At 39.2% G+C, this 16196-nt stretch overlaps 1 protein-coding gene and 1 long non-coding RNA gene across 3 annotated transcripts in view; one reads left to right on the plus strand and one right to left on the minus strand.

The window, feature by feature from the left end:
- Positions 1–16196, minus strand: part of LOC102773063 — a 160267-nt gene that overhangs the window by 124976 nt on the left and 19095 nt on the right. The gene's annotated exons all lie outside the window — the stretch shown is intronic.
- The window catches only part of LYVE1 (lymphatic vessel endothelial hyaluronan receptor 1), a 17312-nt gene continuing 5722 nt past the window's right edge, over positions 4607–16196 (plus strand). The window contains exons 1-3 of the mRNA XM_006763466.2: positions 4607–4886; positions 8754–8925; positions 9034–9173. Of these exons, the coding sequence (XP_006763529.1) occupies positions 4802–4886; positions 8754–8925; positions 9034–9173 (397 nt within the window). The 5' untranslated portion in view covers positions 4607–4801. The remainder of the gene's footprint in view (positions 4887–8753; positions 8926–9033; positions 9174–16196) is intronic.

Genomic DNA, 16196 nt, shown 5'->3' on the forward strand with positions numbered 1-16196 from the left:
CTCAGTTGCAGAGCGATGTGTTGTTTTGTGCTGTTGTTGATATCACCTCCTGAAAGGAACTTCACTTTCTAGGTACTACAAAGCCAATATGTATTGTTCAGCCTGCAGAGTAAACAGAGAGGGAGAGGCTGGATTTGTGTAGCGCTGGCTGTCAGTTCCAAATGTTGTTAAACCTCACACAGGTGTGCTAGAATTGAACTGTAGCATGTCACGTGCCTGAGTTTGAAAATAAAAGCACATTTCCAAACCTCTGACAATAGCTAAATGCCTCCTCATTTTGTGGAGCCAAGCCAACAATATTGCCCCATTGGCTATTAGCGTCTCCCTGAAGCAAGCCAGAAGTCCCCAGTCACAGAAGCTGGATCAATTCCTCTCCTCTTCCCTATGCCTGATACTAGTTCTCCAGTACCTTCTCTGCCCATGGTTTTTGTAATTAATACATTTTTCTGTGATTGAGACTGGTGAGTGTTTACCAACCTAATTTCCATAGGTAGACTACAACTTTCAGTCTTTCTTGCAGCTAGGTGCAAGGAAATGTAGACCTTCCGATCTAGTTTCCTAGAAACACAACTATCTTACCCAATACTTTACACTATCCTTACTCCCCTCTGTTCCTATCAAATTCAGAGGATTCAGTTGAGGCCCAAGAAGGTGGCAGAACCACTAGGTGGAAGCTGAATTTTTGAATGGGCACTCACAGCATTCAACTGTGACGTGAGCAAGAAACAAAATGTTAGTGTATTAAACCACAGAAATTCAGAAATATTTGTTATAGCAGTTAGTATACCCTGACTAATGCATACATTTGAACCAGAAATGGGGTGCTTCATTAACCAAATTTTCAAAATATGAAGCACTGGCTTAGCACTCAAGTGGCAGGAAATAAGAAACTAATATCAGGGACTGGAAATAGTGTGACCCATGTTGTGAATAAAACAAAAATATTTGGTCAAGTCTTACCCATGATAATTTAGAGCAGCGGTTCTCAACCTGTGGGTCACGACCCTTTTGGCAGTCGAAAGACCCTTTCACAGGGGTCGCCTAAGACCATCCTGCATATCAGATATTTACATTACGATTCATAACAGTAGCAAAATTACAGTTATGAAGTAGCAACGAAAATAATTTTATGATTGGGTCACAACATGAGGAACTGTATTTAAAGGGCCATAAGGTTGAGAACCACTGATTTAGAGTAAACTCAAGGACAGCCTATGTATAGGAGAAGTAGTAGGAAAGAATCAGAGTGTTAGAGTGAATTTTATTGGCTGTCTTTGGCAAGGTACTGCAAGAAAAAAATCACTCAGCAAAAAATTGGCTATTTGGATGGAGAAAGGAGAAAAATAGAGTTTTCAGACTGAAGGGTTAGAAAATGTGACTGCTTCTAAACCCCAAAAAGTAAAGCTAAAAAGAGCTGTGAGTAAAAAAGAACCCATAAAATTTCTCAGTTGAACCCAGATCAACTTAGTCGTACCGCAAAGACCAGATTAAGGATATTCCATTCATGCTTTTAAATGAACGAGCCACCATTAAATTAGAGAGAAAGAGATAGAGATAAAGATAGAGAGATAGAGATAGATAGATAGAGAGAGAGAGAGAGAGAGAGAGAGAGAGATGGGTTTTTAGGGGCTGAAAAAAAAAGAAATATATCTTGAGAATTGTTACTGGGAAGGATTTGGGGTATAATTATTGACACATGGGATCAAATGGAAGCAAACAGATCAGAAATCTGTTTGTGAGGAAACTGTATTTACAAAGAAACATAAGCCAGAACTAAAAACTCCATTGATTGCTCAAGTTGGAAAATAATTTTGGGAATCCTAAGCTTATACCAGCAGAAAGCCGGTAGTAAAAGCAAGGCATAACTCTCTAATTCCCACTAAAATGGACCAAAAAAGATGATACAAAATGAAGGGCCACAGAGAACAGTGGACATGGGACATGGCAGTTTCTCCCAGAAAGCAGAATCAGGATCTAATCCAAGGTAGGCAACTGTGGTAGGCAGAAATTCTAAAATTCTTCCACCAACTTGAATAAGCATGGAAATGGATTCTTTCCCAGGGCCTCCAGGTGAGAGCCCAGCCCAGCTGGCACCTTGATTTTAATCTTGTGGGGCCCAGAACAGAGGACCCAGCCGAGCCCACTGGGACTTCTGATCTACAGAATGGTGAGATAATAAATGGGTGTTGGTTTAAGTCATTAAGTCTGCAGTAATTTGTCACGCAGCAAAAGAAAGCCGATCTAGTGACTTTTATGTCTCTTATTGGTATTCCAGAACTCCTACGGCCAGGTGACTGCTGTGTCTCCCATTCCTCTCCTTTGCACATGGCAGTGTTTACTGAGGTTATCAAGATCCTGCTTCACCCCAGATTACATTTGGGGGGCAGCATACAACTTTTTTAGTTCATAGGCTACCAGACCGCAGAGTACCACAGCTGGACCTGACAGGGATGGCTGAACATAACTCAGAGATCATGGACTTTGAGCTGGAAGGGGCCTGGAATTGTCTCCTTTGAGAACAGAGTGACTTTATTCTGTGTGTGATAGGAATAGTGAAACCTATACAGGGTGATCAAAAGGGAAAACTATGGCAAAAACTGCTATGGGTTCACCAATTCATTTTTCCTTTTGCTCCTGGGCACAAAGTTAAATTGCATTTCAGACTCCTTTGCAGTGAGATGGGAACATGTGACAAAGTTCTGTCCAATGGGATATGGTTGGAAGTGAGATAGCCACTTCCCAGGCCTGACCCCTATAGCAATCTCCAGCATCCTCCTCCACATGCCCTTCCATTGGTTGCTGGTTCAATGTCAATCTTGAGGAGGAGGGAACTGAAGTATTAAGTGATGGTAGAGCTACACAGTCTCTGAATAACTGTGTGTGGCCAAATCCCTCCCACACATATACACCAACACTACCATCTCTACAACTGTCACTACCACCACCACCGCTGCCACCACTATTGTCACCCATTGGACTGCAACATGAGAGAAGTAACTTTTATTTTATTAAGGTATTGATATTCGGGGTTGTTTGTTATAACAGACTACACTGACTAATACATTTATTTGCCTATTTATATATGTTAGAAAACAACTAGTCCCTGTAATAGCAGTGTCATATAATTATATTTCTATGTTAATTTTAAATTCATATAATTCAACTCCCTATTCAGCAGATGATAAATCTGAGGCCTAGGGAAGTTAAGTGGCTTGCTCAAAGTCACACAGATAATTGGTGTTAGAACTTAAAACTAATATTTAGATATTACCCTCAGCCCAGGAATATGGGTTGTACTCTATTACCACCTTTCTTGCCACATTTCAAAATGTCTACTCTATTTAAATTTTATATGCATATATCAGATTAAATATCACTTTAACTCATGTTCTCTGTGATTCCTTTTCTCCCTTCCTAACTTCCTTCCTTCTTTCTTTTTTAATACTTAGCAAATGCTCTTTTTCAGGCATGATGCTAGGCTTTAAGGATAATGATGAAGGGGGTATGATTCCTGCCTTCCTGTCTACCTGGTTCTATGGTGATAGACACATATGTTTCTGAGGTACCCATAGCCCGAGGCTTATGCTCACCTAAGTAATGATGTCTAAAGACATTAAGATATTTAGATGTTGGATATATTTAAGGGCTATCTCCCAGTATCTTAGAAGTTCCCTGTGTTTATGCAGAGCAGATTCTCCTTTTGCTATTGGTATTTTCTGTACAAATATCTAACTTATGCATACCATTCATAGAGAAAAGAATTAGTTGTCCATTCACTATTCCTATAAATGACATTCATTTTGAAGAAAACTCATAAACCTTTGCTCAAGGCATTACTCTCAAGCCAGAATATAATTACAATGGGGACCAACCACTGAAAATCCAGACAAAACAGAGTATAGTCTGCTCATATACAGTACAGATAAACCTCACCTTCATCAAATGAGAAAGGGGAAGTCTAAATTGAATGTTGGTCTATCAGAGAAGTTATTTGGTCTATAAGAGAAGTTATTAAAGAAAGAGTTATTATTAAAGGACCCTTGTAGTAATTCCTATTATCAAGTCAAAACCCTTTTTTTGTAAAGTATAAAATGACTAACTTTGTAAACTGTCCCCCTACTTGGATTTTTTAAATATGATTTTTGTGTGTGCCTGGTTTATTTGAAGAAGGAATCACCTGTGGTGGTAGGGAAAATTTAAATGTATAAAATAAGTCCCAAAGGGAGGCATGAGACTCTATCTTTTGTATTTAAATGGGCATTAGCTTTCCTGAACCTGTTAGCACCATTCCCCTATAGATCAGAAGAATATGCAGCTGGGAAAACCCCCACTGATTGTGAGAGGAAAGCACAACCCATTCTCAATCTCCTTTACAGACAGAGACAATCCTAGGAGTAAATGAATGGGCTCCACAGACAATAGCAATGGGTGTGTGAGAACGACCTGGTGGGGGTGGTGGGCAGTGGCAGGGAATATGGGAATTGGGGAAACCGTCAGCAGTTCACATTGTGCTATCTGCCTTCCTCATTTCTGTGCTTTCTGAGTCAGCATTAGCTAAATTTTCCAGAAAGCTATCCACAAAGTACAGCCTGAGCATTCAAGGGGCGTCACTCACTTCCCTCAGTGACCTTGACAAGTCAGAAGCTTGAAAACAGGGAAATCCGGATGTCTCGATTATGAAGTGGAGCAGTGGGGACCACAACATATTTCCAGAAGCCTCCATCCAGACTGGTGATTGCATGCCTTTGTTACTGCCAGTGGCTGTCTGAGGTGTTCCTCTGGCTCTGAAGGGGTTGGCACAATGACCAAGTACTTCAGCCTGGTGTTGCTTCTTGCCTCCATCTGGACCACAAGGCTTTTGGGTCAAGGCTCTGTCCAGGTACAAGGTAGGTTTCTTAGTAGAATGCCAATCTGAGGCAAGGCAAGATCTTACAACCTGTCCTAAGTTTACTGAATTCTTTACTGTGGATTGCTGAGAGTGGGGATGACCCTCAATGTACATAGAAGATCTAATAGTATCTGTCTGCAAGAAATGTCTTCACCATATTGTCAATTTCACCAAAATGATTCATATTTTACCTTTATGTTATCTTGACTTTTATTTTTGGTTATGGACTATTTTTAATGAGAATATTTTGAAAGAAAACATTAAGTAGATATCATTTGTTCTTATTTTATTTTTTTAATCCTCACCAGAGGATATTTTTCCATTGATTTTTTTTTTTTTTTTTTTTTTTTTTTGGAGAGAGTGGAAGGGAGAGGGAGAGACAGAGAGAGAAACATCTATGTGAGAGAGACACATCAACTGATTGCCTCCCGCATGCACCCTGACAAGGGCTGGAGATTGAGCCTATAACTGAGGTTTGTTCCCTTGACCAAAATTGAACCTGGGACCCTTCAGTCCACAGGCCGACTCTCTATCCACTGAGCCAAACCAGCTAGGGTGAGATCATTTGTTTTAAAAATCTTTCATTGAAGAAGCAAATCATGATTGTAAACATTTTTAAGCAATCTCTAAGCCTGGGAAAAATAACTTTCATGGAATATTGGCCTGTTTAATATTTTTAAAAGTGAAATATAATTATTTTAATTTCAATTTTATTATATTATCATGGGATGCATATATTTTTAATATGTAGTAAATAGCAAATTAACTGGAAAAATTGTGAAATATAGGTTTGAAAATTAGCCATCAGCTCTCTACAAAAGGAATGATTTGAAATGATTTCTGGGCTTTGAGATGCCTAAATGGTAACCTCATCCTGCACTGTAGGCAAAAAAACTGTAACCACAAATCACTCATTTCAGCTCTGGGCAAAATGAAACTCTGAGTACATTAAAAGAAAAATTGAGTATTCCTATTCTGGAAGCTACCCTGAGATATAAAATATGTTGGGAACAGACATCCAGAGTTGATTCATATATTGTTGTACTTAATTTTAAAGGGGAGGCTAGAGTTATATAATTGATTTTTTTTTCCAAATACCAGAACTGTTACTGTCAAATAAGTTGGTCCTCTTTGAAATTCCCCTGAGAAGACTATTCACTTTTCCCCAAAATGTTGCCATTACTCAAGCTATTTTGGAAATTGTTCTTTGACAATGACTCTATCACATTCTTTGGACCATTGTCAATAATGGTAAAGATTTCCTAAGGAAATTAAATTTTTGGAAACAACTGACAGTTATTCAGAACCATGATTGAGGAAAAGGTGGCTGTTGAAGGTGAGTGGATGAGGATGGGAGCCAGTATCCTTGAAGACTTATTATGTAGAGATACAGAATTAAGAGTGTGTGTGTGTGTGTGTATTATATATGAAAAAGGAATGACTTGAAATGGCTTCTGGGCTTTTCAGATGCCTAAATGGTAACCTCATTCTGCATTGTAGGCAAAAAAAGTGTAACCACAAGTCACTCATTACAACTCTGGGAAAATAAAAATCTGAGCACTTTAAAAGGAAAATTATGTGTTCCTATGCTTGAGAAAAATATCTCAAGATGACATTTTATAGATGAAGAAACAGGTTTGATGAGGCCAAGTGACTTGCCTAATGTCATAGGCAGTAAATAATAAAGCTTGGGTTTGGATTCAGCTCTGTCTGCTAAGCATATACTATTTCTAGTATGCCTGTTGTCTCCTGAAAACTCCTAAGAGATTACTAGCATATCCCTTGAATACCAGCTCCCTAGTTTTGTCTTAAGAAAACAGAAAAGCTTAAATTTGCCAAATATTTGTTAACTGCCTACTATGGGCCCAGTCTTTGCTAGGTACAAGTTATCTAAATTAATTCTGACAAAATTCTATGAAGAAGAAATAACCATCCCCATTTTATAGATGAGAACGCTAACTTGCCCAAGATCCCACAGCTAATTAACATTACAAGAAATATTCAAAGCTAGGTTCATTCCCAGAATAGGCCTATCATTACTACTACTACTACTACTATTTAGAGTAAAAAATGAGGTATGATGAGAGAGTATCAAGACTACTTTATAGTGTAATTAATAAACCTACAAGTATCCCCCCACCAAAGAAAACAGCCCTAAGAGGTTTGAGCAATAGCAAGCTCATGGGCTAAATGAGCCAAATTCTAGGACAAATGGTGTGTTCCAAGAGTTCAGCTCTAATTGTGTGTGTGTGTGTGTGTGTGTGTTTTCATCTTTTCCCCATAGCACAGTGGGAAGCCGAACAATGTCTGAGTTAAGAACTGGGGTTTTAGAGTCAGTTGTAATTGGGTTTGTGCCCTCAATCTGCCACCTACTTGCTCTGTATCCTTGGGCTTGGGAAAGTTATTCAATCTCCCTGAGCCTCAATTTCCAGTTAAAAAGAGACTAGATAAATAAATAAATAAATTTAATTAAATTAAAAAAATAAAATGTTTATTTTTATAAAAAGAAAAAGAAACAGGGTTTGGCACAGAGTAGCAGCAACAGATTATAGAAGTGGGAATTTTATTGGTATTAACATTAGAGGCTATTTTGTCACAAACACTCACATTGGAGTGTTGGCTCTCGGTTCTCTCTTTTGGTGAGAGCGGGGTCTGACAGCAAACAAGGCCATCACAAATATTGTACATAAAATATGTATTCCTTCCTGCAGAGCAGAGCAAGATCACATGGAGGACTTAGAAATGCTCCCTCCATGTTTTCAAGAAGAAACTTTCTTTAAATGCTAACCCAGAAAGTATTCAAAGCATTTGACTGGGCACCCAGTGCACAGATCTGTGTACAGGCAATTACTTGGGAGATTAAAATGCTCTTTTATGAACTTTTGTGGATTAAGCCCAATAGACATAATGTACCTGAGTGCAAAGGAACTCATAATTTCATACAAATCTATAAATCTTAGAACTCTGAAGGGATCAAAAGATCTCTCAGATTCATTAATTTTTTTAGTAAAATATTCACATGTTAACTATTCAACTGCTTTGAAGAGAACATGATAATGTTATTTATGCTTTAATGAGTACCTATTGTGTAGCAGGCACTATGCTAAGCATTTTTATTGGGAGTAACTCATTTAACTCACTACGCTATAAAATACATATTGTTACCCTCTCAGTTTTGTGAGTAAGGGAACTGAGGCTGAGAGATGAAATAACTAGCCTAAGGTCACAGAACAAGTGGCATAAGTATATTTAAATCCAGGTCTGACTCTAAAACTCTACTTCATTTAATTTCTCTGCCATGCAAGGTTTACTGCCCAGCTCCTCCAGGAACTTTTGAGTAAGTCTGCCCCCCAATGGTTAGAATAGACTTGAGACTGAGAAAGCTCATATTATACTGAATGCACCATTTTTCAGCCCATCTCAGAAATAGTGGTATCTCCAAAGCACATTAGTTTGGAGTGTCACTAACTATGCTATTAGTCCTGAATTCTATCTTTCTCAGAGTCTCAGACTGTTCATTTAATAGACTTCAAAAGGTCTGCAGCAACAGCATCATCTAGACCCCACACCAGGAACTAGTAGCTGAAGCCTCCTCCATGTAATGGACAAGGTACCTTAATGCAGTGTGATAGAGTGGACTAGGTCTGATGAGAGATACAGCTTGGATCAGACCAAGCACCCACCTAACCCAGCAGAATGTCCTTGTGGGAAATGTCTGGCCTGTGTCCTGTTATTCCTAAACTTCAATCCCAACCACAATGACCTCACTGCTGCATTGAGCTTATAATGCTGTGCTGGGAAGAGGAGCCTAAGGGCTATGAACAAGGATAGCAGCACACTGAAGGTGTATGTGATTCCTTTGCAGAACTTTCCTTCTTAGTGCAATGCAGAATTATGGGAGTCACCCTTTTGACCAAAAAGACAAATGTGCAGCTGAATTTCACAGAAGCCAAGGAGGCCTGTGAGCTGATGGGACTAACTTTTGCCAGCAAAGATCAGGTTGAAGCAGCATGGAAGTCTGGCTTTGAGACTTGCAGGTGAGAACAGCTGGATTCACAAACACGGTTGGAGCTCTTTTGGCTCTGTGTTATTGTTCAGCCATAGCGATAAATGTATCCATTCAACTAATATGTATTCCGTTACAGCTATGGATGGGTTGCAGATCAGGTCGTAGTCATCCCTCGGATTCGTCCAAACCCAAAGTGTGGAAAGAACGGGATGGGTGTCGTGGTTTGGAAAAATTTACCCAGCCAAAAGTTCAGGGCCTATTGTTACAACTCATCTGGTAAGTCAGATCTGCAGTCTCTCCATGTGCTATCTTTTCTCTGGGTTTTGCTAGCTCTATGATGTGTCTGAGAAGAGTGACCCTGAGCAGCAGTAATCATCATAATGGTCGTTTAACCCTCCAAAGACTCATTCTGTGACAAGACTAGAAGTGGCAGTGTGCCCCTTGGAGGAAAAAGTTAGGGAAAATATGGTTGACTGGCAACATCAGGGGAAAGGCATCCCAGGAGGTTCCACTACCTCCCCACTCCACCTTATAAAATTAACAGGAAGAAGAGTAGGAAATATCTACTGTAGACAAAGTAATGTATTAAGTTATCTCACTGAACCGTGACAATCTCCCTATGAGGTATGCTTTTTCATCCCTATTTTGCAGAAAAAAACTCAGCTCAGAGGCTGTAACTACAGTTGTCTAAGATCTCATTGCTATGAAGATTCAAACACAGGTCTAACTCTAAAACGATGCTCTTTCCGTTATCCTATATTCCTTCATGGGAAAGGAAATTCAAATGCTACATTTGACATTTTTTAAAACAAGACCCAATCCCCATTTTATGAAGGAAGGAGTTGAATCTAGAAAGTAGACTGATTTTCTGATGATCACACAATCATCCTTTTAACCTTGCTTGGAGACCTTGGTCACATTAGCCCAAGTGCTTTACCTTCCCAGAAAGGTTTAAGTACCTTCTCAGAAAGATTGTGCTTTTAGAAATGCTAGTTCTGTTTATCATAAGAACCTCTTCCTGATTTATTACTCTTCACATATACTAAAAAATCTGATCTTCTAAAGGTCATACAGCTGAGTGGTCATACACAAGGATAGATTCCAAAATCATTCTCCAAGATCCAAGAGATAAATGTGCATCAACAATATTATGTTTCCCAAAGGCAACATAGGGTCCAAGCAGTTCTCTGAACCGGGGGCTTTGGCATAGGAAGGACCCTGGGAAATGTTTTGTCTACTTCTCTCACTTCAGAGGTGAAACTACTATAGCCAAGAATGGAGATTTGGTTTGTTCAAAGTCCTACAGTCATTTGCAGAGTCATGACTGGAACATAAAACTTCTTCCAACATTTTTTTCACCACCCTTCTCTCCTCTGCCTCTTTAACCTATCACTTTTCACAAGCCTGTTTATTTCATAGCCAGCCCATGACCATCAAATGTCAAATGGCCTGGACTTTTAACTGCTTGGCCTTCCTGCCAGCTGTCAATGTGATAATATGAAAACCAGCCCTAGACCAACCATGTCAAATTCGTGGCCCACAGGCCACATGTGGCCCACAACAAATATTTTTGCAGCCCAGCCAATATAACAGTATGTAAGAAACGTTTTAATAAAAGTTTTGTAACTTGCCCTGGCTGGTTTGGCTCACTGGATAGAGCGTCGGCCTGCAGACAGAAGGGTCTCAGGTTCGATTCCGGTCAAGGGCACATGACTGGCTTGTGGGCTCAATCCCCAATGGGGGTGTGGAGGAGGCAGCCGATCACTGATTCTCTCTCATCATTGATGTTTCTATCTCTCTCCCTTCCCCTCTGAAATAAATAAAAAAAGTATATACTTTTTAAATTTCATAATTTTTATAATATCCTATTATACATAATTATTAATAACAAACTACAACGTTCACTAATGACTGATTACTATAATCGTGTTGCATTCATTTCCCTTGTGTGCCTTACGCACAGGCGCACCTTTTCTCTTCACTAATACTAGCAGCGAATATTTTAGCAGCCGATTGCCATGTCATTGGTCTTGGATTGACTTGTTTGGTGTGCACAACAGGAAATATTTTGTTTTCAGAGAACAAGAAAAATAGGTTTATTTGTGTTACGCTTATTAATTTGTGCAGTTATTCAGTGTCTGGTAAGTTAATGTTCAAGAAAAAAATATTAATTTTTAGTAAAATGTTCTATTATTTTATGTTAATGATTACTCATTTATTTCAGCCCTTTGTATTCAGAATGTCTCTATCCAAATAAACCTAAGTTTCCATGAACATTGAAGCTTTTGTTTTTTTGCGGCCCACATAAACTTAAACCTTGTTTATTTGGCCCATGTTAGCCTTTGAGTTTGGCATGCTTGCTCTAGACCAGTGGTTCTCAACCTTCCTAATGCCGTGACCCTTTAATACAGTTCCTCATGTTGTGGTGACCCCCAATTTTATTGTTACAAATTGAACATAATTAAAGCATAGTGATTAATCACAAAAACAATATGTAATTATATATGTGTTTTCCGATGGTCTTAGGCCACCCCTGTGAAAGGGTCGTTCGACCCCGAAAGGGGTAGCGACCCACAGGTTGAGAACCGCTGCTCTAGACTCAACCAAAAGGAGCCAAGGGAAGAGTACTTTGATTTGTGTTTCCCTCACAGCTTCATTTAACTTGTACTGCTATTCCCTATATTTCCTGTAAACTTAAAGTTAGGTGTAGGGGCTTAATTAGATGCTTGTTGATATTTTTGGCAAAAATCTTTCATAGATGATATTATGTACTTTGGATAACATTCCAACAAAAGGCACTTAGTGTCAATATGCTAATTTTGATCATTTCACTAAGATGGTGACTGCCAGATCTCTCCGATGAACTCCAAAATACGCTTTCCCCTTTGCAATGAGTAGGTAATCTACAGTGTGATATTTTGGTACCATACAACTATTCTGACCCCCAACTATCTTTTACCTAATAGTTTTAAGCAGCCATTGATGATCCTTGCTGGAATGAGTTATTATATGGGGGAGGGGGACAAAATACTTATTTTCTTGTGTGTGTTTTTCATTTCCATTTTTAAATTAAATATATTGGGATGACACTGGTTCATAAAATTATAGAGGTTGCCTTTTGGGTCAAATTGACATTTCTGATACATGATTTATATATTGCTTTGTATGTTTACCACCCAAAGTCATATCTTGTGTCACCATACATTTGACCTCCTTTACCCTCTCAGCCCCCTTTCCTCTGGTAATCACTATACTATTGTCTGTGTTTATGAGTTTTTGGGTGTTTTTTTCTTGTTTGTTCATTTGTTGCTTTTCAGTTCTATATCCCACATATAAGTGAAATAATATGGCTCTTGCCTTTTTCTGACTTATTTTGTTTAACATAATATTCTCAAGATCCATCCATGTTGTCATAAATGGCAGTATTTCATCTTTTCTTATGGCTTGTTGTTTTCCATAGCGGCTGTACCAGTTTACATTCCCACCAGCAGTGAACGAGGGTTCCTTTTTCTCTATAGTTGTTATTATTAGTCTTGATAATAGCCATTCTAACAGGTAGTTTTTGTTTGCATTTCCCTAATAGCTAGTGAAGTTGAGCATCTTTTCATGTGTCTATTGCCATTTGTATGTCTTCTTGGGAGAAGTGTCTGTTCAGATCCTCTGCCCATTTTTAAACTGGATTGCTTTGTGGGGGGCACTGAATTGTATGAGTTATTTATATATTTTGGATATTAACCCCTTGTCAGAGCTGTCGTTTGCAAATATCTTCTCTCATTCAGTTGGTTGCTTTTTTGTTTTGTTGGTGGTGTCTTTTGCTGTGCAGAAGCTTTATAGTGTGGTTGCTTTTGTTTTGTTGGTGGTGTCTTTTGCTGTGCAGAAGCTTTATAGTTTGATGTAGTCCCACTTATTCATTTTTGCTTTTACTTCCCTTGCCTTTTGGGTCAAACTGACAAAATCTTCTCTAAAATCAAGGTCCGTAAGTTTAGTACCTATGTTTTCTTCTATGCAATTTATTGTTTCAGGTCTTATATGTAGGTCTTCAATCCATTTTGAGTTAATTCTTGTATATGGGGACAAACAGTAGTCTAATTTCATTCTTTTGCATGTAGCTTTCCAATTTTCCTAGCACCACTTATTGAAAAGGCTTTCTTTTCTCCATTGTATATCTTTGGCTCCTTTGTCATAAATTATTTTCTTAGATACATGTGTGTTTATTTCTAGGCTCTCAATTCTGTTCCATTGGTCTGTATGTGTTTTTCTGCCAATACCATGCTGTTTTGATTATTGTCACTTTGTAATATAAAATGAAGTCAGTGAGTGTAATTTTGTTGTCCAAATTTGTTGTTTCCCCCCTCAGGATTGCTTTGGCCATTTGGGGTCATTTGTGGTTCCATATAAAACTGATTTTTTGTTCTATTTCTTTAAAAAATAAAAATGATTATTTTCTAACTCTATTCTTCTTTCTACATTTATTAGCTGGCATCTTTGATAAAGAATAACCTCTCTCTCTCTCTGTCTCCCCCCCCCACACACACACACACCTCTTACTTCCCCATTATACTATCACTAGAGGCCCAGTGCCAAGGGGGTCCTTCAGCCCGGCCTGCACCCTCTCACATTCCGGGAGCCCTCAGGGGGATGTCTGACTGCCGGCTCAGGGGGGGGGGGGGGGGAATCACTCAACCAGAACCAGGGCTTGCTGCTCCTTAGTGCATCCCTGCCCCCCAGCCCACTGGTGGAGGGGGGCCTGATCGGGGGGCTAGGCTGGCTGGGGGAGGGGCCGTGGGAGGTTGAGGCACTGCAGTCATGCCCCGTCCACCTCTGCAGAGGCCCTAGACTGTGCCACCACCTCTCCTGCTGCCTCTGCAGAAGGGGGGCGGGGGCGCTCGCGCAGGCTCACTGACCCCGCCCCCCACCCACTGGTCGTTCTGCCTTCTGGTCTAATTAGCATATTAGCTCTTTATTATATAGGATGGACACATAGCATTTTACTTATTCTGTGTGTTCAATATGTTATACAATTTTCTTTTTGATGCTCAATTTGTCCCAAATTTGGCATGTGGGAGCCCTTTCAGTTGACTTTTGTCCTTAATCCCAATAGTATTTGATCAATTCCTTACTTTTTGGCCTAATGTCCCAGGCTCACTTTGTAATTTCTATGTTCCAGATATGTTATCAGCCCTTTATTTCTCCAGGAGTCCTGGTTCTTTTGAATGGTGAATGTTAATTAGAAACCAAGATCCAGATGCAAGTTGTTCTCACTACTACTGGAGTTTTCATTGCTTCTCCATCCTTTTTAGTGGACAGCTAGAAAATATATTTTAGCATAAATACATATTTAACATATAATATAAATATATTAAATATAATACCTTCTAATTGTTCACTGAAAAGGATATATTCAAAATTAGGAGCTTCCCAGATATAATCTGAAACTGGTCCCTGTATGCAGAGGGCAGGGAGAGATTAAAGTAAGAGGCAAACCACTCCAGACTGGTGGGTGGTAGGTTTAGTAAACAAAGGAATTTATGAGGCTTATCTTGGGTGGCCTCAAGACCAGTAGATTCCCACATTGCCTGCCAGAATCTTATAAGCTTGTGTAGAGGCCCTAACTGGGTTCAGTCACATACACAGGATGTCTTAATTGGCTCAGTCAATTAAGATGATCTCAACCAACACCTTACTATCTCAAGACTGTGTCCTTGGGCAGCTTCTAGCACTAGGAAGGACAGCAGAAAGCACATTCGAGGATGATGACATGGTGAGGAGCCTCCAATTACCAAGGTCTAACTCACAGGTCATCTGGGGTCACATCCTCCTGATGATTTCTCCCAACATACTCAAATAGTGTATATATACTAATATATAATGTTTTTAAATTATGGACTTTTATTGATATACAGAGCTCAAATTCAACAATTAAAGTTTTTCCTTAGTTTACTTTGTTTTATTTGTATTTATTTTTTCTTATATGGAACATCTTAGTCCCCAATAAATAATATTAATATGTTTTCTTGTTCTATAATAGTTTCAAAATTACAAAATCAACATTAGGAATGATAAACCTACTGAGTGCAATTTAAGGTTTCTTTGCATTTCTTTTAGTCCTTAGAAGACATCCCTCTAAAGATGTACTGTCAGAGAATTGTGTACAAAACCAACTTGAAAAAATGCACTGCTCTGTGTGGTTATATTATCATTTTTAACTAAGTCAGGTTTACCTGCTTCTGTTTGTGAGGATCAGAATGATCTTAACCTTCATCCTAATGTTAATCCTAAACTTACCCCATGTTTCTTTATTTTTCTAACTTCCTTTTTTATTATTACCTTGTGAGGTCTGGGGATCACAGAAACTTTAACCCTGATTCTCAACCTTATCCTAAAGTGTCTTTCTTATTGCTCTTTGTGAGCCTTTGGTATCAGATCAAAGTGCTTTGAAAGCTCTGCGGGTACCATGTGTTTCTTACTGTTCCCTCTGCCACACTGTCTGTCCTCATCTACCTGGCTAACTCCTTCTCTTTATTCACATCTCAAGTGCCATCTTCTCCAGGAATCCTTCCTATAGAGACAGTCCTCAGGTTACATCAGACTTGAGGTAGGTCATTTCATGGTTACGTCCCCATCTCCCATTTATTTATTAAAAAAAAAAGTTCTGTCATTTTGACATATGTACATATGTTCTTTATGTTTTTTTATTATTTATTTACCACAAGTAAAGGTCAGGAATTGTTATCTTTAATTTTTTTTTTACTGTTTCACTTCATTACTGCTGTGTATGTGCTCCATGTGAGTGACGTAGGTGCTTATGTAGGTGGGTTCCGACCTACGGCGAAAATTGCTTTACATCACGCGGTAGGAATGGATCTCCCACGTAACCTGAGGACCTACTGTATTCTTTACTCCTACCTTTCCTCTTGTACTCCAACCCCACTCTGTGTTTAATATCTACCAGAGCACTTGGCACATTCTAGAGAAATTATATTGATAGGTTGGGGTGGAAGAAGAGCCAAGTCCTAGCACTTCCAAGTGAGAAATATTGCATCCTTGACTAGTTAGGGATCACAGAACCAGACTGCTGTTGCTCCCTCACACTATGGCTTCTTGGCTATACTTAATGAAAGAGGCAAAGGCAACTAATTCTTACAGATCTGATCTATTCTGTCCACACAATATGCTAGGCCCTACACATTTACTTTCTCATTGCGCCTCAGTGAAAGGACACAGTGTATCATTTCTCCTCTGCCAGGGAGGTCACTGACGCTGAGAGTGCACCATGCTGCGGGCAGTCAATAAGGGAAA

The sequence above is a fragment of the Myotis davidii genome, unplaced genomic scaffold (assembly GCF_000327345.1).
Source record: "Myotis davidii unplaced genomic scaffold, ASM32734v1 scaffold118, whole genome shotgun sequence".
NCBI lineage: Eukaryota > Metazoa > Chordata > Mammalia > Chiroptera > Vespertilionidae > Myotis > Myotis davidii.